At 39.0% G+C, this 19,332-nt stretch overlaps 2 protein-coding genes across 4 annotated transcripts in view; both read right to left on the bottom strand.

Moving 5' to 3' along the window:
* tub (TUB bipartite transcription factor) overlaps positions 1–11,845 on the bottom strand; it is a 57,947-nt gene extending 46,102 nt beyond the window's left edge. The window contains exon 1 of one of the 2 annotated variants that reach the window (XM_085158014.1): positions 11,629–11,845. In XM_085158014.1, the coding sequence (XP_085014140.1) occupies positions 11,629–11,684 (56 nt within the window). In that variant the 5' untranslated portion in view covers positions 11,685–11,845. The remainder of the gene's footprint in view (positions 1–11,628) is intronic. The other variant, XM_085158022.1, reaches the window with a different exon arrangement.
* Positions 11,846–13,257: 1,412 nt separating this feature from the next.
* rras2 (RAS related 2) overlaps positions 13,258–19,332 on the bottom strand; it is a 29,452-nt gene continuing 23,377 nt past the window's right edge. For both annotated transcript variants that reach the window (XM_085158096.1, XM_085158088.1), the window contains exons 4-6: positions 18,337–18,445; positions 16,630–16,748; positions 13,258–15,324 (exon numbers count right to left, since the gene is read on the bottom strand). In XM_085158096.1, coding sequence (XP_085014222.1) covers positions 15,237–15,324; positions 16,630–16,748; positions 18,337–18,445 — 316 coding nt within the window. In that variant the 3' untranslated portion in view covers positions 13,258–15,236. The remainder of the gene's footprint in view (positions 15,325–16,629; positions 16,749–18,336; positions 18,446–19,332) is intronic.

Here is a 19,332-nt window from a genome sequence, read left to right as displayed (position 1 = left end):
ATACTATGCATACTCTCTCTCTTCATATGTGTATGCGTGTGTGTGTGTGTGGGGGGGGGGGGTGCCAGAGGGAGTGTTCGCCCAAGGCGCCAAAACAGGCTAGGACCACCACTGCTTAGACAGTAAATGCAACGAAACTATTGAGGAAAAAACACGCGTATATATTGTTTATCGTGACTCTGGTTTTACGTGGCCTATCAACACAATTTAAAAACTATATCACCTTGTTGCTTTGTCATCTTGAAGTGGTCATGTGATTGGCTTACAACGACTACTACATTCTTCCTCAGTCAAACAGCAGCACTCATGCAATTGCTTTGCCCCCTTAGCTCCAGGTGTTGTGCTAGAAAGTGATCGTCTGCAAGAAAGTGGTTGCTGTCCGCGGGAGCGCGCGGAGCTGCTAAAGCTGTAGCGCACTGATTACTTACAGCTACTTCCGTGCAACTGATATAAGATGCGGTAAGCTGAACACAGCTTCAACCGTCTGTTTGTTGAAAAATAGTAACGCGGCCGCACAGCATTTTCTTGTTAGTAACGGTAACGTCGTTGTAACGATAGAAATGGTAATTAGTTAGATTACTCGTTACTGAAAAAAGTAACGCCGTTAGTAACGCCGTTACTTGTAACGCGGTTATTCCCATCACTGGTCCTGACAGTGCTAGTCTGGTTTTGCGTCTGGTGTCTTTAATTACTCTGGTCCACCTGGCTGGTGAAATATTGCAAAAAGTGTGCAACAGTAAACACAGTATTGGTCATATTTTATCCCTTTGGGGTTGTGTCAGGAAGGGCATCAGGTGTAAAAATCTGCCAAATCAAACATGTGGAGCTACCTGCTGTAACGATCTCTTGTGAACAAGGGAGCATCTTAAGGACCTCATCCTAAATTTGGAAGTAGTGAGTTGGGATGATGGCAGCCATGACAGTAACCTGCTATTATTCAGCAACATACGGATCACCGATTTGTAGTATTTTTAGTATTTTTAGTATTTGCTAAATAACAATACATTTTTTCTGTCTATGTAATACTTGCGTTCACAGGAAAATATTTCAACAAACACTAATTAAGGTGTCATGACAACCACTTTCACATTTTTCTCAATGCACCCTAATTTCCTGAGTTTGTTATATTTCTTTTGGTTATTGTTATTATTATTGCGGAAAAATTCAGCCTTCTCACATGGACACTGATGAATCAATCTCAAACCTTTTTGTTGGCTTATTCGCGGTTCCCATTTAAAGTGCACGCTTCTTTGGTGACTCATTTTTAAAGCCACCCACAATGACCCAAGCACACAATAGATTCCCACTTCAGAAGCTCTCAGTATATTTCAAACCAGTGCCATCTGGCACTTATCACAGACTTTGATTGCGACAAAGTGAAATCCATTATTCTTTAGACACTAGAAATTCATGGCATGCTTTCTACACTAGTAGCTTAAAAAGAGAGCACACATAAACACCGAGTGTCAGCATTTAATGATATGGGCACTTCACACTCCTGGCCACAAATTGATCAACTGCGATCGAACCTAGAATGAGTTGTGAATCAGTTACATTGGGGGCGTCACTGCTTAAACAATGCACTCTGTCCTTCACAGCACATATAAATAATATCACTCGGCCTTCCTACTTTCATCTCTGTAATATTAACCGTCTTCGTCCCTCACTCACACCACACAGTACCGCCATACTTGTCAATGCTCTTGTCACATCTCATCTGGATTACTGTAATTCTCTTCTCTATGGTTTACCTCATAAATCCCTCCATAAACTGCAGTTGGTTCAAAATACAGCTGCTCGTATTATTTCCAGAACTAGATCCACTGAACATATAACACCTGTTCTTAAACAGCTCCATTGGCTCCCAATTCACCTCCGTGTCAATTTCAAGATCCTGCTTCTCACTTTCAAAGCGCTTCATAACTTTGCTCCTCCATATCTATCCAATCTTCTCCATACATACTCACCCCTTCGTACACTCCGCTCTTCTTCAACTTCCCTTCTGTCAGTTCCACCTGCTTGCCTGACTACCATGGGACTCAGAGCCTTTAGTTGTTCTGCCCCGAGACTTTGGAATGCACTTCCACTTGCTCTATGGACCACACACTGTCTCACCACTTTTAAATCACTACTCAAAACCCATCTGTTTAGAATTGCATACACCTGACCTGTCTTAGGCCATTTTTACCTTGCTCTGTTTTTATATTTGCTTTTATACTTTTATGACTGTTTATGTCTAAATTTTATCTACCATGTTTGCTATATATACATTTTTCTTATGTTTTTTATGGTATTGTTTACGTGCTACTGTGAGGTGACCTTGAGGGTCTGAAAGGCGCTTATAAATAAAATGTATTATTATTATTATTATTATTATTATTATTATTATTATTATTATTATTATTTCACATGAGTCTGATGTAGTTGTTTTAGTTTTGTTTGTGTACACCTCTGATAAACGCACCAGATCGAATACAGGCACAGGAATCGAAAACTTTCAAGAAATTCCATCACAGTATTACAACCTTTACAGTACTGTTCAACCATGCAACAAAGACTTCCAAAAAATACAGATTCATGGCACATTCGTGTAATATGCATCATGTTTTGCCAACAACTGCAAACAAAAAACAAAGAAACTTGAGGACAACAGTTGCATGTCTGGTTGTGTTCTCAGAAAACAGCTGGTGGGATACTCATCAATATAAATAGAGCAGTGCTGCATGATCTGCATTTGTGATGAGTGATCAGAGATTAAAGGCAAAAGAAAGAGTCAACTTTACTCCTACGTGGCCCTCATCAACATTGTTTTTCAATGACACATACACATCCATGCAGATGAAATAGGCCGATGTGTCTGCTCTCCTCTGTCCAACAGATAATCACCGGCTAGACTGCCGTCGTTACCAGCTTTCAGCAGTGTGTTGAGAAGTCTTTCAAACTACTAGGAAATAAAATATCTAAGGAGCATTTCAATGTTACAACCAATTTTACAGACAAAACAGAAAAAGAACAAAACAAGATGAGGGAAGAGCCTCCATGGCTTTAAATGGTTAAATGGGGAAACTAAGAAGAAATCTACATACACAATATAAGCTAGTTTCCCCAATTTGCTATACCTAACTATTTAGCTCTATATACACAAGGGAGCTGAAAGGAAACTGAGCTCTGGAGGCTCTGAGTTGCATCTTATCAGGCCATCTTGACCCTTCATCTCTATGATAGTGTTCACTGAGTAGGTGTAAGAACAAAATGTGTCCTCAGCATGTAGGTCCAAAATTGAACAGGCTCCACCAAGACATACCAGCAGAAGCACATGCACACAACACGCCTATACACCTACAAAACGTAGGAGAGCCGTAAAAAGCAAATTCAAGTCAAATGCAGTAAACACCCAAGTTTCTCTTCATCACCAGAAACCACTTACTCCTTCAGCTTTCAGTAGAAACGACTTGTTTAAAATGTAGCTAGATTTTCCCCAGCATACTATTAAGAGCAACAGCTACAGCTACAGAAATGGCTCCAAGATCTGATCTTTTTTGTTTTGTTATGTTTTTTCTCACTTTTTCTCTCTTCCTGTAACCACAGGCTTTTAAGGTTGCTATAATGAAACCTATAGACTAGAACATGTGTTTAACCCAATTAGAGGTGTATATCTACGTCCTTTTCTTTCTTTCTTCCTTTTTTTTTCTAAAATATGTTCAACCAATCAGTGATGCAAAATGAAAACAGAAAATGCCCTGGGCAGCGTTATGGTGGTGTCCAAAAGCACTGTGAGAAAGAAAGCTCTAGGAATGCTTTCTTTCATCTGCACAATTTGGACAAAATTAGTACCATCTCATTTCAAAGAGATGCTGGACAAAGTGGAAAAAGCTTCTGAAATTCTTTATTTTTAGGACGTTCCAATAATTCTCTGAAAATCCTCCCATGGATGCAAAATTCATTCAGCAATAGTTGTTCAACTGCTTGTTAATACAACAACAACAAAAAAGCTTAGTACAAGAAGTATAATTTCTTTATTATAACAACGGTTCTTGACAGTAGGTCTAATATCATTGAAAGGCTTTTTATTTTCCTTTAAATGCTGCATTTGTAAGGAAAATGCATTTGTGGGTTGAACCGCAGAGCTGAGTATGTCTGTTGCGCCCATGAAAAACTTGCCAAATCTTCTCTGCCAATGCCAAACAGCTTATTCTGCTATTGACTTTTGTGTAGTATCATTTATTGGATTTAATTTAATGACTGAAGCCTGAAGAAACATGACATTTCGAAAGTTTAACAGTTTATTCCTTTAACGAACTGGGACTTCAGTTTCATGTGGAAGAACCATTACATGACCAGAACAGCCTGGCACCTCCTCCTCATGGTGGTCACCAGTTTGGTAATCTACTGCTAGGGCATGGCATCCATTCTTCAACCAGTATTTGTCACAAGTCAGCCAATGTGATTGTGTTGGTCACTCTGGCATGAACAGCAGTTGCCAGCAATCAGCAAAGCGTTCTCTGCACCTTCTCTGCACCTTCTCTGCACCTTACAATCCAACTGCCTTAGGCAGAATGTGGATGAACATCATCCTCCTCCCCATGTTCAGCTTCCAGTGCACGTGATGCCAGCCAAAATGAGCCTGATGGAGAAGGAGAGTCTTGGCTGGCCGCCTGGCAGCCCCATTAAACCAGAGATTGGCTGCGTGCAGTGTGTTTCCAGATTGTCCGGATAGAGACCTCTCGGTCATCTACAAATCCACAGAGGAACAAACTCGTTACATCTCATAGTACCACAGTATTCCAAAAGAGCACTTTGCTCTCAATGTGCAGGCGTACTCGTCGTACATAACTGGAGAGGCACAGTAGAGGCACATTAGACACCTCTTCTACTATTAAAATTAGATTTGAAGGGTTCCTTTATGATAAAGTTTGGAGTAGGGGCTGTGTCACGTCAGCCAGAACCCAACCTCAGTAATGCTGCTATAGGCTCAGGCTACTGTAGGACCTCCCATTGACACAGCAATCAAAACTATTTTCCTCTCTGACCGTCCTTCCCTCTCTTGGCTTTTATATACAACCACTGCATGTCATTAGGTTTGTCCTTTCTCTCTCCTGACTCCCATGATGCATCTTCCTGATCTCTGGATAATGGTCCCACCAACCTGCTGAGTGTTTTATATTAAAGATTGCTGCTTTTCTTTCCCCTTTTCTTTGTTTTCTAACCAATTTTGAAAGATGGGCTTTCTGAACCTGGTTGGCTGAAGGTTTCTTCCTGTTACCGATACAGGGAGTATTTTTATTTTTCTCCTCAATATCTTTCCAAAAAGAAACTGTTCAGTTGTGAGGTCTTTTGGGAAATGCACGCTGTATAAATAAAAACTGAATAGAAATGATAGAACTGAATCATCTGCACATCACCCAGTATTAAAGCAAAAACACAGTGAGAATTAATTTCTACGTATCAGCATCTTTGTCACCATAAAACAATCAAATAAGCCTCACGCTATTATGCAATGTTTATTTTTCTTGGCAGCTTCCAAAATGGTAGCCCATATCATCTTTGTAATAATAAAACATTTATGTTGATACTGAAAATCTTTGTGTACTTACTTTTCTTTTCTACACAAACAAATTGATCAGAAATCAGTTGAAGAATTAATAATCCATCCCTCTTTATTAGGGAGTCTGTGCATAACACAGGTGCATGTCTCTTCTATTTTTCTAGACTAATAACCAGAAAGAAATGGCTCTCATAGGGGGAGACTTGGGGTTTGGTGATTCAGCAATTATATTAGTGACCTAAATTTGACCCCTGATGCTGATGTCCTGCACTGGCAAGAAATATCTACATCACACAAGCAATCACTCTTAACTGGCTATATCTCCTCTAGGGTCAGTCTATTGCAGCAGTTCATTAGCAGAGAGGCTCCTCATTTGGGCACGCCCAAAACAATGCATTTGTATAATGAAGTAATGGCTTCAGGGCAGAAAAACATGAGATGAAATTGCTGCAAACACACAAAAAAAACCCCAAAACATATCCTTTAAAGCACAGACTCTGGCACCTCTTATAAACCAATGATTTTAAAACACTATAAATATAATTTTACAGAACAAACTGTAGCAGGCTGAGGGACCAGTGGCTCTGACAACAGATTCTTGGGAGATCCACGCACAGATTTAGAATACTAATTTCACTGTCTGAGCCCTACTGCTGTCACAGTATGACCTCGTCTGTGCCGCTTGTAATCAATGATACAGCAACGGTACCATTGATTTTGTATTTTAGATTGCTGGCTGAGTTGAACTAAAGAGGAATTGCTTCATTAACGAACAAGATTTTATGTCAAATCACTTTTTTTTTAATCGAACTTTTAAAAACAACAGCAGTGCTTTCTTCCACGTGACAGACTGACGACCTGTCTGGGGTGTACCCCACCTCTCACCCTCCAGCTGGGATCGGCTTCAAGCTCCATCTGAATTGGATAAGTGGAAGAAAATCAGATGGATAGATGAATAGAGGGATGGATCATCTGCCTTGGCTGGATTAACAGTCCAACTATAGAAAATATACAGAACAGGTAGTGCCAACATTCAGCAGGTAGGACTCAGTTGTAGGACACGTGCCAGGGACTATTACTGAAGATATGTGTAATAACCGTGCTTGTAGCTGATACAACAACTGAGACTACACACTAAAAACTGCTGGGTTAAAAATAACTGAATTTGTAGTCCAGTGCTGGGTCACATTTTGGCCGAGCCACCCTTCGGTTGCTTCAACTCAACGGGGTTGGATTATTGGTTTGATCCAGCATACTGGGTTAGGATAACTATCCAAAAATTGGGTTAAATTAACCAATGTTTAAAGCTGAGGTTACAAAAAATCATAACCCATCACAAAGGTTATAATACAATTCATATTTGGGTAAAATCTAAAGATTTGTACCTACTTTAAATTCTACATATAAAAAATGAATTTAAGAGAATTCAAGATAAAAAAAAGTACTTTTATTGCAATATGATACATAGAATATAAACAGCAAAATTCATACAAAATATATCAAACAATAAAAGTAAAATACAAGTAAAACTTTTTTTTAGAGTAAAAGTATAATATTATGCAAATCCAGCTGTGTTTTCAAACAAATTACATGTAAAAACCTCAATCATTAAAAAAGTGGTGACTTTGGTTTTTTTTAAGAACATAAAAAAGTCAACTCAACACTTTGGAAAAATGGCAACAGGGAAACTCCCTCTCAGATTATTTTATGCACCTTTATGAACACTGGTTACACTTACCACTGTAATGTAAATGTCACTGAGGAAACTGCTGATTTTCTCCAAAATGATGTCATTAGAATTCTATTATTGAAGTTGAAAAAAAGTAGCTTTTGTTCATAGATCAAGACAAACACAAAAAGTTTTTGTAAACCATTTACGCAAAATAATTTCCAATGTTCTACATCTTAAAGAAATGCAAAACTCATTGCTATTCTCCTTTCGCCGTTTCACAGCATGGAGGGGGTGATGGTCATCAATGGATTCAGTGTCCAGTGTCGCAAATTCGGAAATAGGACACACTGAAGGCAAAGAAATGCCTTTCAAAGCCTTTTAATTTTTTACAATAAATTTGACATTGGAGTTTACTGTCACAATGCTCTTAACAGTTCCAAACAGGGGCTCCCCATCTTCAGAGTGAGACAACAATAGTGTCATTCCTGATCTGTAGTTTGTACCCTTGTACTCAATCCAAGATGGCAAAACCCTTCTGTGAAAACAGAAATTCCCTCAAATCCACTTGTCACTTTTTCAAAATCATCTACAGCACCAAGCAGCCTGGTGCTTCCTGGCTCAACTTCAAGGTGATGAGAGAACATCTGGCCAGAAAGAAGAGTGTAGCACATCATTATTTGATGTCTGTAAGCTTGGGTTTTATAAATCTTCGGAAAGTTGCAGTACACATGACTAATTCATAGTCATGGAGCAGAAATGAACTATGCGCTCCAATTTTCTGATGGCTCCAGAATAAGCATGAAATGGTGATTGGGTTTCAAGTATCTAAGAGGAAAGAGCTCCAAATAAAGACGGTGGTGTTCCCGAATAAGATGTCTCAAAAAGATTACTGCTCCTTGCGTTAATGAAGGAGAAAGAAATCAACTCCATACGGCTAAGCAATAAAATGAGTAACTCCCAGTATTGGTTTCCCTCTGGAAATCCCCAATAATGAGAGTTAGCAGTCTGAGTAAGCACCATGTCTATGTCGCTGTTTGCCTATATGCAGAATCAGGATTTTTTTAAGCCATTGAGTTTTGATAGCAGATGGCTTGTTGCGACTATCACAACCCCCATAGTCAAAACTGGTCAATCAATGGTCAGGACTTCTTGGTCCATCAATGCATTTAGCACTAGCTTAATTTCCCAAATCCCCAACTCTTTCAAGGATATCATGCATAATATTGGGAGCAACATTGTCAGTGACATGATAGAACAGCAACTTATTAAGAGAACAATCTCTTTTAATACCAGTTTGAAATTGGTGACGTAGAAGAGAGACTGAGATGTAGTTTTCTTTATCCCACACTGCTGAAGGATCTTCAATTTTCTGTACCTTCAGAACATCTCTGTGTATCCGACACCATCTACACACACTGTTCCCGGCAAAACTTTCTGTGTGGCCAAGTATGCTGTTGAGACCAACGCTGTACCCACAGACCTGTGCCATTCTAGCATTTACACTCCCTTTGAATTGTGGAATTTCCACCTGAAAGCCATTAATTTCCAGATATGTAATTTCATTCACAATTGCCTCCAATACAGCATTTATTCCATAGGTTTTTACATCATCAGTCTTGCTTACTGCCAATAAGAAGTGAGATTTTTAGACTAGCAAGAAACTCTTTTGGCATGCACTTAATGATATAGTGATATATGATATAACCCTAGTTTATGGACTGATAGTTTTGATCCAAGTGGATTTACCATCTCACAATCATCATTGTAAAGTGCTAATAGAATAGACAAATTCTCAGAAAGAAGAAGAGTATTTGCAAAGAATGTTTCATCTGTAAAATCTTCAAGAGCTGTTTTTTTTTTTCATTTTCTCCATTGTTCCTGGACTTTCAAGAATGACTTTCAAAACAGATTTCAGAGAAACATACTGGAAGGTGTCTCATACTGCAACTTGTTTCACTGTCTCTGTCTCTCCATCGATTTCCTGCATATAGGAAAAACCACGGAAAGGAAATGCTTCTGGCTGTATGAAGTATCCAGACTGGGTGAAATACTTCATTTGTCTATATTGTAATTCAAATCCTTAAAATGGTTCAGAGGCTAATGCAAACTCCTCTAAAAGTTTATCTGCGTTTGGAGTTTCAGACTGGCCAGTCTCTCTTAAGAAGATGCCCCCGCCCCCCAATTGTTTATTATCCCATAGAAACAGCACTTTGTAGGATTATGCAAGGCAGCTTAGAGACTAAAGTTTCTGCAGATATGTTTTTCAAAGGTCGGGCTGCTTTATGCTTAGTTTAAATCTTGTCTCAGCTTTACGGTGGTGACAAAAACTCCTTTAACGTTATTTTTATCTTTTACTCACTGCAAATTTAGACTGAGCCATGCTTGAATATTGTGAAGAGAGGTATGCTTGTAAGTGTACTGTCTCGCTACAATAACTGATATTAACAGGTGTTGTGCTAATATCAAATGTAATTACATAGACGTCCTATTCGACTTAACTGTTATCATGGCAGTTGACTAGTGCTGCACCGTACTTACAATAAGAGTACAGCCGATCTATGATTGACACTTATTAAAAGCAAAAGGCAAACGTAAACAGCATGCACTACTAAATATTGGTGGTGTGTTGGTAGCATAAATACTCACGTAGGTCGTGCTCACTATCACATTTCAACAGTAACAAGCCAGCTAAGCGCAGGGATGCACGTGCTCTTTGTGCGGTCTAGTGAACGATGCCCGGGAAGAGGGGGTCAAAGTATTAGTGCCCTCTATCTTTTTTTTAAAATTTTAATCTAAACAGGATCTGTTATCCTTGCCTTTAGCTTTTATAATGAAAAGACTTTATGTTACCAACATAAATAATTTAGGATAAATTAAATAATTAAATCGTTTAGATTGACTATGCCCCTTTTTCTTTTTTTAAAACCTTTTTCAACAAATGCTGTATAGCAACGACTAATCTCATACGTTCTTTGTTACAGATACAGTGATCTCTAAACAGAGCAACTTAAGCCTAATTTCAAATAATAACTTAAAAAAATGCTTCGTATCGTGTTTTAAAGTAGAAATACCTGTAGCTTTTGTCATCACAAGCTAGCTTGTGTTATCTGTTAAAAGGCTTTTCATAAGCAGGTAAAATTATATAATAAACCAATAAACTGTAATGATTGAAAATAACCCTATCACTTTTAAACTGTAAGAATTCACCTTTTACTTACCATGTTTTATTTCATGGAAGAGGAGAAGTCCAGTGATATATTATCAGGTTGATAAGATAAGATCTAGTTGAAAATGACGGTTTGTGAAGAAAGATGTGCCTTCTTCTGATGCTTGTCTTCAACCCAACCAATTGGGTAAAATTTAACCCAATATTTGATCAAAGCTACAGAGTCTATGACTCAACAGAATTAGTCAAACTGTGGAGTTAATTAAAGAACCCGGCACATCGCCAACCCAACTCCTGAGTCATGACTTTTTAACCGATATTTGGCCTTACTAACCCAACCTACAACCTTTCGACTTCCCAGAAATTGAGTTATGAAAATAACCCAGCATTTTTTAGCGTATATAGATAAACGTGTAACAGAGTGTGTTTTTTACTTTGACACACTCAAAGCATGCTATGTTGGAGTCATTTTCATTGGTCAAGGCCATTCAGAAGGACTGACTCATTCACACTTACCACTGACATTATGGCAATGCCATCCCACACACACCAAATGAATATTTTTGTTATTATGGCATGCAAATGTGTCATGAATCGCACACTTTCAAGCACATTTCCGCTGGCTCATCTTCTTATTTGAGCATCTTATTAAAAACTGCTACGGTGAAGCTGAAAGGAACAGTGGCTGTACAGGGTGGGTGTATCTTTTATGCTTTCAGTGTTCATACTCCACATGCCTGTTTTAATTTTTAACAAAATGTGAGGTTTTGATCACAGTCACCCCTACTGGGACCCAGTCTGCCAACTTCCTGCCTAATTAAGTGAAGCTCTGGGATCACTGTAATGAACGAACACAGTCACGTTTCCAGCATAGATAGATAGGTGGACAGAAACAGCCTTAAGCATAAACACTTCAGCCGTTCCCAGGGGAATGTTTTGGTGATGGTGGGCTGCCTGGGAAGGTAGGACATTTCTGAATACATCATGACAAAACAGAGTGAAGCAAACATCCGGTGTAGCAGACAGCAAACACACTACGATGCTCAGGCTACTGATGTACTCTTATCACATTTCCTGCTCGGTTTCACCTGCCAACTAACCTAATTCCGCAGGGGAGGGGGGGTCCCCCAAAGATGTACAGCCTAAACCTTAAGAATATCGCCCTTGAGTGACAGTACATGCGAAACGCATCACACCTCATACTGGTTTAAACATACAATTGGCATTATGGGAAAACTCGCTTACCTGTCATAACTCCATCTACTGTAAGACATACTCCTGTTGCTGCTGACTCCCTCCATGGCAGGGATTGGACTGGATGGTGAGACGGCAAAAAATAAAAAAAATAAATAATAAAAGAAAGGAAAAAAATCAAAGCGCAAACGCTGCCCTCCTCTTCGTTGCCACGGCAAAGACGAACTAATGGAATCGCCGTTTAGTGAATGAGCAGGATGGCTCCGCGCAGCCAGACGCTATCCTATGGACTATACCACTACAGAGAGGGGAGCGAGCGCGAGCGCTGTCAGCTCCGGTGCACGCGCATCTACTAATTTCAGATGGAAGTCGTTTACGGCGCTGATCAGTTATACAGACTGACTGCGCCCTGCATACACTTCACCCTAATTAACGAGTCCGTACCGATGTATGGCTTTCTTTTGATTGCTGGCATGCAAGGACATGAACGCATAAGCATTTTTTTTAACTTATTTGCTGACAACTGCACAGTAAAAGATACTTGTATGTATCAGCTCACTGCTGACTGATGCTTTTTTGTTTTAAATAAATGAATAACTGGTCACACACGTGGACATGCTCATTTGGCAAACTAATCCACGGAGTAAAGGTGCAAATTGGGGTGAAAGACAAGCAGGAAATCCTCTTGAGCTTCACCTGTAATAGCCTTCCATTTATGCCAACAAATAAAAATACAAACTCCTTCAAATTTCTCATTTCCTCGTATTTAATCTCAGGAGGAAGGCGCCTGAGAGTGCACTAATGAGCAACTTTCATTTTCTGCTATTTTGCAGGCGCAAATATCACATATGCTCGAATTTTGACATTACTGTTACTCTCTAGAACCTATTGCACAAATAGTGGCATAGTGTGTGTGATTATAAAATCTAAATATCATTAAATTATAGTAAATGAATGATGTAAATTCTTTCAGTAGACTAGGAATTATGCCAAGGAGCTGTTAAGCTGTTTATGATAGCCCGTTATTTTTGCTAACACTTATTAAGAGCCAAGTCCTTCCATCAATTTGTCATCGAGCTTTATGTCTCTGTATTATGTGCTCTCTATATAAACCCAGTGGTTCTCAAACAGTGTAAGCAGACCTCCCTTGGAGGCACAGAGCTACTATAAGTAAGACTTTACTGATCGTATCTTACTGAACTTTATTTCAATAATTTATTTGGGTCATTTTTTTCTATCGGCGAAAAAAAACTGTGGGTTGGGTGGTGTTTTGTATTATCTGATGTAAGGTATGAGAGAAAAATGAGAACCACTGCCTTGACCATGTTCTGGTACATGTACTTAATAGCATTTCCCCTTAGTCAAACAGTTACCCCGTGGTTCAAATACATGCATGTAGCTGTTTACTGTTAAAATGAGAAGAAAGAATGAAAAGACGACTGATCTGTCTGAATCTGGCCTTTTTTGTCTGTTTTAGGTCTAGACTACATGTTTATTTCAACACTTATAGAATAAACATGTGTATTATTATGTAAGGTGTCTGGAAATTGATATGCCTCAGTTAAAGCATGCCAAAATGAAGTCCCCTGCAGATTAAAGGACAGTAATGCAGATCTGGAGTAAATAGTGAATTTTCAGTTCAATCTCATTTTTTAAAGCTAAAAAAAGATTCTCTACCCCTTCAGGCTCAATGACAGACTTTATTTTAGCACCAAAAGCTAGACACAGGGCAAAGGACACTGATGTTGAAGAGAAAAAACAAACAGTATGATTGGGGTTCACACTAGGTTTTGCAATAAGATGGGAGATTTCAGCAATTATAATAATCATTTGTATAATTTAAAGCTCCTCTGTAAAGTTTCTCAAACTCTCCTCCACTTGAACCGGCATTATTACACTCTGTGCTGGTAATGAACACCTCATAATAAATATACTCTCCATAACTAAGCCACATAAGATTTTTTTTAAAAAGCAACTAAAGAAAAAAAGCAAAAAAAAAAAAGCTTCCTGGTCACATGTTTGTGACGAATCCAATTTTGCAATTTTGGGCCAACAGTCATCTTCAGTTTAAAATAATCGAGAGAATTAAATATTCTTCTTTACATATATACACAGCTGTGCTGTGAACATGTATTCACTTATAAACATATAAAAATACTTGTCAACTAGTCTGATAAGAAAATAATGTATAAAAGTAGAGTAGAAACATTTAATCAAGTCCGTTACTTCAATCGTCTAATTTTTGTGGTTTATATTACAAGATGATGGAGTGAAAAACAAACTGCAGTACTCTGTTTGAATGCCTGAACAGAAGTACACAAGTGGGAGGGGAAGGCAGAACATTATACTGGGTATGTGGCGATGGCAGCTCCACAGGTGGCAGGTCCGTTGAGTTCATGTCCCACTGCAGATGGGTTGTCTTACGATGTGCATCTCAAAGCTTCCATTTGTCCTAATTTTCCAACTGGCAGACCATCGGGAAGGGGGGAGGAAGCAGAATAAAAACAGAATAATTCAAAGACAAAGGGAACAAACACATTGCCACTGTGTTATTGGAATGGTGAAACAGTTATTTGATCTACATCACGGACTAAATGTTTGACAGAAAAGATGCTTTGCACTGGAATGATCTAGACTGAACGGAGTTCTGAAAGCTTGATTTGCAACAAAGGGATTTGCTAGCATTGATCGTCAAAGGCTGAGTATAGAACGTACAGTTTTCAGTGTTTTGAGCTGAAATCGGGTTAGTTTTCAAGGCTACACAAAGCGCTACCAGTTATTTTATTTCTACTGCTTCTTAGAAATGTGAAAAAAATATGTAGTATGTCCAATGCTGACCTAACCGCCACCTTCGAGGAAAGAAATTCAGACAGATTTGCTACTTTTTGACAAGTGTAGGATTTTTAACAATCCTTCGATCTGTAAGACTTTAAAAAAAATACAGTAGACACTTCATTTTTGACTAAAATGAAAGCAGAAACCACAAAAAAGATCAAGAATTCACTGCAAAATGCCAGAAACCTCTAATATCATAATAGCTTTAAGGGCTATCATTATATTTATATACATACTTATATATTCAGTTCATATATGTAAAACCAAACTCAATCTCACACACTGTACTGTGGTGATTTAATAGGTCATTAGAAATACAAAATCACAACAAATGTCACATATGTACAGTAGCATATTAGCACATGGGATTAAAGGTGGATATGGCACAACATACACAAAGCTTCATAAGATAATCTCTCTGCTCTGGTCAGACACTGGAAACTAAAGAAAGTCATTAACATTCTGGATACATAGTTTTCATTCAATCTCGGTAGCAAGTACAAATGTCACTACAAGGCAAGAGAAGTCCTTCAGAGTACGAAACATTAATTTGTCAGGCTGATTTAGAAGGCAATGTTTAGTGTTGGGACTCTCGTGTGAATTAAGATTACTGCTGAAGGTAGAGTGGTGTTAAATTTTGGCATTGTCAGTTGTCCATAGCGATGTCCTGGGGACAGCAGTTCCTGGTCAAAGTATTTCAGAAAAGGCTGTCTGAAGTCATGCACGTGGAGAAGGCAGCGGTCAGTCATCCACTTAGGATGTGATGTCAGGCAGAGTGGGTGGGGTGGTAGAGTAGCTGCATGAGTTACAGTGATAAGGCCTACTCAGACAATCACACAGTGGCAGCCGCTCTTGTCTTTTTCTTTCCTTGTAGGTTCTGGCGACGGTGGACATTCCTGTTCTTGGAATTTCCTGGGAGTTGGAAGAGATAGAGCATAGCTATAAGGACCCAGTGTGTACTTTTTCACCTGTAATTATGGCCAGAGATACTTAATCGGTCTTTAAACTATCATCTATAACATGTTATCCACCAAAAGCACCTTATATCCCTTTAAATCTCCTTCCTTTTCACACATATCGTTTATTTCTTCTGGTCCGAATCTGTTGATGAGTTTGTAAACTTGTAGCTTTTTCACATGATTCACTTTCTTTTTACACGGAGAAAAAAAACAAGCAAACCCAAGCACATCACTACAACCCACGTGAGAATGTTCAGTCTGCTTATTGTCCAGATGCGTTTGGGGTGGGAACATTAAAAGTAAATACAGGAAGAAGGTGCTGTGTTCTGGACTACTGGAGCATTTACGTTCATGTCACGGGGAGTGGTTGCTGGAAGTTGCTTGCTGTTACTTAAATTGAAAACCTCCTCAGGGGTGCTAACAGATTACCAGAGTCACCCACTGTTTCTAGTCAAGAAACAGTTAGTTAGTTTGTAACTGATTTCACCTAGCGACAGCCAACAACCACTTTCTAACTGGTTGTGGAATACATATTTTTCCCTAGCAACCGGAGGTGGTCAGGGAGTTGTGGACTGGTCTCTTGGCCTCTGTTACTGAGTACATATGGAAACTGTTTACATTAAATTTAAATTAACCTTGACTGTGACACTTCCATGACCACATACAGTGAAATGTGACCTAATTAATAATTAATTTCTTCATCTTTACCACAATTATTGGTGAGCCAAAGTTGAAATTCCTTTGAGTTTTATCTAATACGATTTTTTCTTTTACGCAGCCAGAGATTGTGTGCTTAGTTTTAGCACTCCTTGTCAATAAATGAAGGAAATACTGTCCTATTGCTCCCTGCAGAATGCAGATACAGTTGTTTTATGCTAAAGCCTTCTGGAATATTTTCTATGACTTTATACTTGAGTGGTTGGGAATTTATATTTTAAAATTCAAAGAATATAGACAGAAACAAAGAAATGTAACTCATCTGTTGCAGGAACTGTTGACATAGCTTGTCCCTGTTTTTATAGTAATTTACTAGGCAGGAAACAAAACAGCTTAAGAAAAAAAAATGTTGCTCCTGTAAACATTCACCCTGAGATCCTGCAGTGTGTTTAACAGGGCACTCTGAGGATTAGACATATTATTTTTAAGCAATATGTGCAACATGCCTCAACACTAAAGCTTCCACACTGTTTACAGATACAACACAAAAGACTGACATGTGGACGATATGTAAAACAACACGCTTTTACAAAGCACCTACCTGATTACTCTAACCAGCTCGTGGAAAGCCTGGTCTACGTTCATTCGTATTTTAGCTGAAGCCTCCATGTACGTGACCTTTAATTGTCTGGCCAGCTGTTGGCCCTCTTCCTGGGTTACCTGAGGCAAAAAGAAAGATGGTAAGAATGTCGTGAACGTTCAATGTAAACTGAAGTCCGGGAAGGATCATGCTCTACAATCCATCAACGCAATCACTGTGTTTATAAAAACAATGTCACTGAAAAGCTACAAATGTCATAATATTGTAAAATATCAAATATGTCTGTCACATACTTGCCTTTATTCTATGAGTATAGTGTGCAACATTGACCAGTTCCTTTTGCTGCTCTATCTATATTAATCAAAGTTGCATTCACAGAGGACAATACCTGCTTTAACCGTGACTCCCTTTGGAGTCAAAAAGGAGTCACAGGTCAGCGATCAAATTCCTGTTGGATTGCTGGCTTGATGTTTAATATTGTCTATGGATCCACAGTTAAAAATTTCAGAAGTGTCACAACCTTGTGACTCATTTCACTGAAGCCAGTTTCTACTCGTCTAAGAACAGTCAGTCTAAATTTTATTCAATCGCGCTGTTAAATGTTAATAATCAGCCCAACGGGGAAATAAATATAGAAGAATCAAAGACAGCATGACTCAGCGTACAATGCGAGCACCACAGGTTCAAACTACTGAAATGAAAGTGATCCTTCATAACACTAAATGGATCTGGTTACCTTTCACTTCAGAAACACATATGCAGCATTCCCTTTTTTTTCTTGTTGCCATCTCTGAAATGTGTCCGATGGTTCAGAAAAAGTCCTCCGATCAGTGATTCTCCAAAGCCGTACAAACAGTATAATTTCACATTTTTTTCCCAATTCCTGTGGAGATGGTTCCTATTCATTACTACCCGTCCACACAAAAATGAATAAATATAATTAGAATGTAGAATGCATCTGGGACACTGCTGAAATCTGCCATCTCCCTCTTTGCGCCACAGCTGCGCATTTAATGTGGGACTGGATAATAAAAAAGAAATACATTTCTGGATGAACTATATAGCAGCAAAGCATAAGACGAGTTGGAACCATCTCTGTCAGGTCTGGCAGATGTTATTCACACGTGGGAAGATCAGTGTAAAAAAACAACAACAACTATACAGTACCACATACTTCTGGTTTAAGGATTTAAATTGAAGCTTGAAGTCTTGAGCTACTGTCTTTGAAATTTTGGCAGGTGGAGCAGTTTCTCATCATTATACCTAACATTGGGCATTATAAGGAAATTGGAAAATATAAATAGAAGCAGAAAATTAACATACATTTATGCTACTGCAGGCTTGTTATATTACAAAACTATGTCAGTGGATTCAACCTATTTATATCAAGAGTCAAGATTCTTTTTCACCATTAGGGGGCGGTGTGGATTTACCGAAGGGAGCGAGGCCTGACTGCACACCAGCGGCTGAAAATTCATCATTTCATCACACTCCTGTTTCCATCCATCCTCCCCTCGACACCAGCCTTTCTACAGCTTCTTTTATTCTTTCACTCACATCCTGTTGTATCTCAGCAGCTACGCTGCAGCTGCTGCGCTACCACTTTCAAGTACGCAAATGCAAAATCCTCCCGACTGGTTCGTATTATCTCTTCAGATGATCAAACCGGGTACATGTGAGCCTGTCAGTGCAATCTGTTGGACTTACTTGTCTCTGTAGTTCCAGATCTGCTTTGTTTCCTACAAGGATCATAGGGAATTCGTCTCTGTCTTTCACTCGGAGAATCTGTCTTTGGAATTTGTAGATTTCTTCAAAGCTGTAAATCATAGTATGTGGTGTTAGGTCGTGTTCCCTAAACAAACAGGTTGTGCAATATCTTCTCACGTATCGATGAATGCATTCATCTAAAAATGTACATGAGACAGACTTCAAAGCAAAAGGAATGTAGCTAAAAACGCCCACCATTACCACACCCACGCAAACAGAGCGATCACCCAGAGATAAGGGTCATCGGCAGTGTGCATGAGACAGAAAGGCTAAAACATGTCAGAATATAAAAAATGTCGAATGCATTTATTTAAGGCTCTCTTCTGCATGCTGACTTGAATGCTGACCCACTACAATAAAGATAGCATGTGAGGGCTAGTTTCAACCCAACAAAAAAAAAAAGGAGGAGGAGGTGGGGGGCCAGAATGCAACAGTGCACCCAGGGCGGCGTTCCAGCATCAGGCCCACAGACAGCTTGGTGAGCACATAGTAAATCTGGAAGGACTTCACTAATATAAATGGAGGAAGGAAAGGCTCTTTACAACATAAACATTGGGAGGGGGTTGTGGGGGCAAGGGGAATGCAGCTCACTGCACTGCTGGGCAGGGACACAGGCATGAAGAAGATGAGTAGAAACACAGAGATGACAGCATAAACTCTATAAAGTTTCACATAAAACGCTATTTTATGTGGCGTAAGCTGCGACACATACTGAGAGACAGAGACATACAGAGACATGCTGATGTATCTGCATATTTTTTATTACTTTTTTGCTTCTATTCGATAGTATTAGTGAAGAGAGGAAGCCTAGATGCTGCTATATGGCGTCAGTTGGTTTTTACTGAAACTGGTGGAGCCTGCCGTTTCTGAGATTATCTACATAAACAGGAGGAACACCCTTTTTTCTTTGTAGTTTCACTATTACAGTAGCCTGTC

Source organism: Neolamprologus multifasciatus, chromosome 1 (assembly GCF_963576455.1).
Source record: "Neolamprologus multifasciatus chromosome 1, fNeoMul1.2, whole genome shotgun sequence".
Classification (NCBI taxonomy): Eukaryota; Metazoa; Chordata; class Actinopteri; order Cichliformes; family Cichlidae; genus Neolamprologus; species Neolamprologus multifasciatus.
This window is presented reverse-complemented; position numbering and strand designations above follow the sequence as displayed.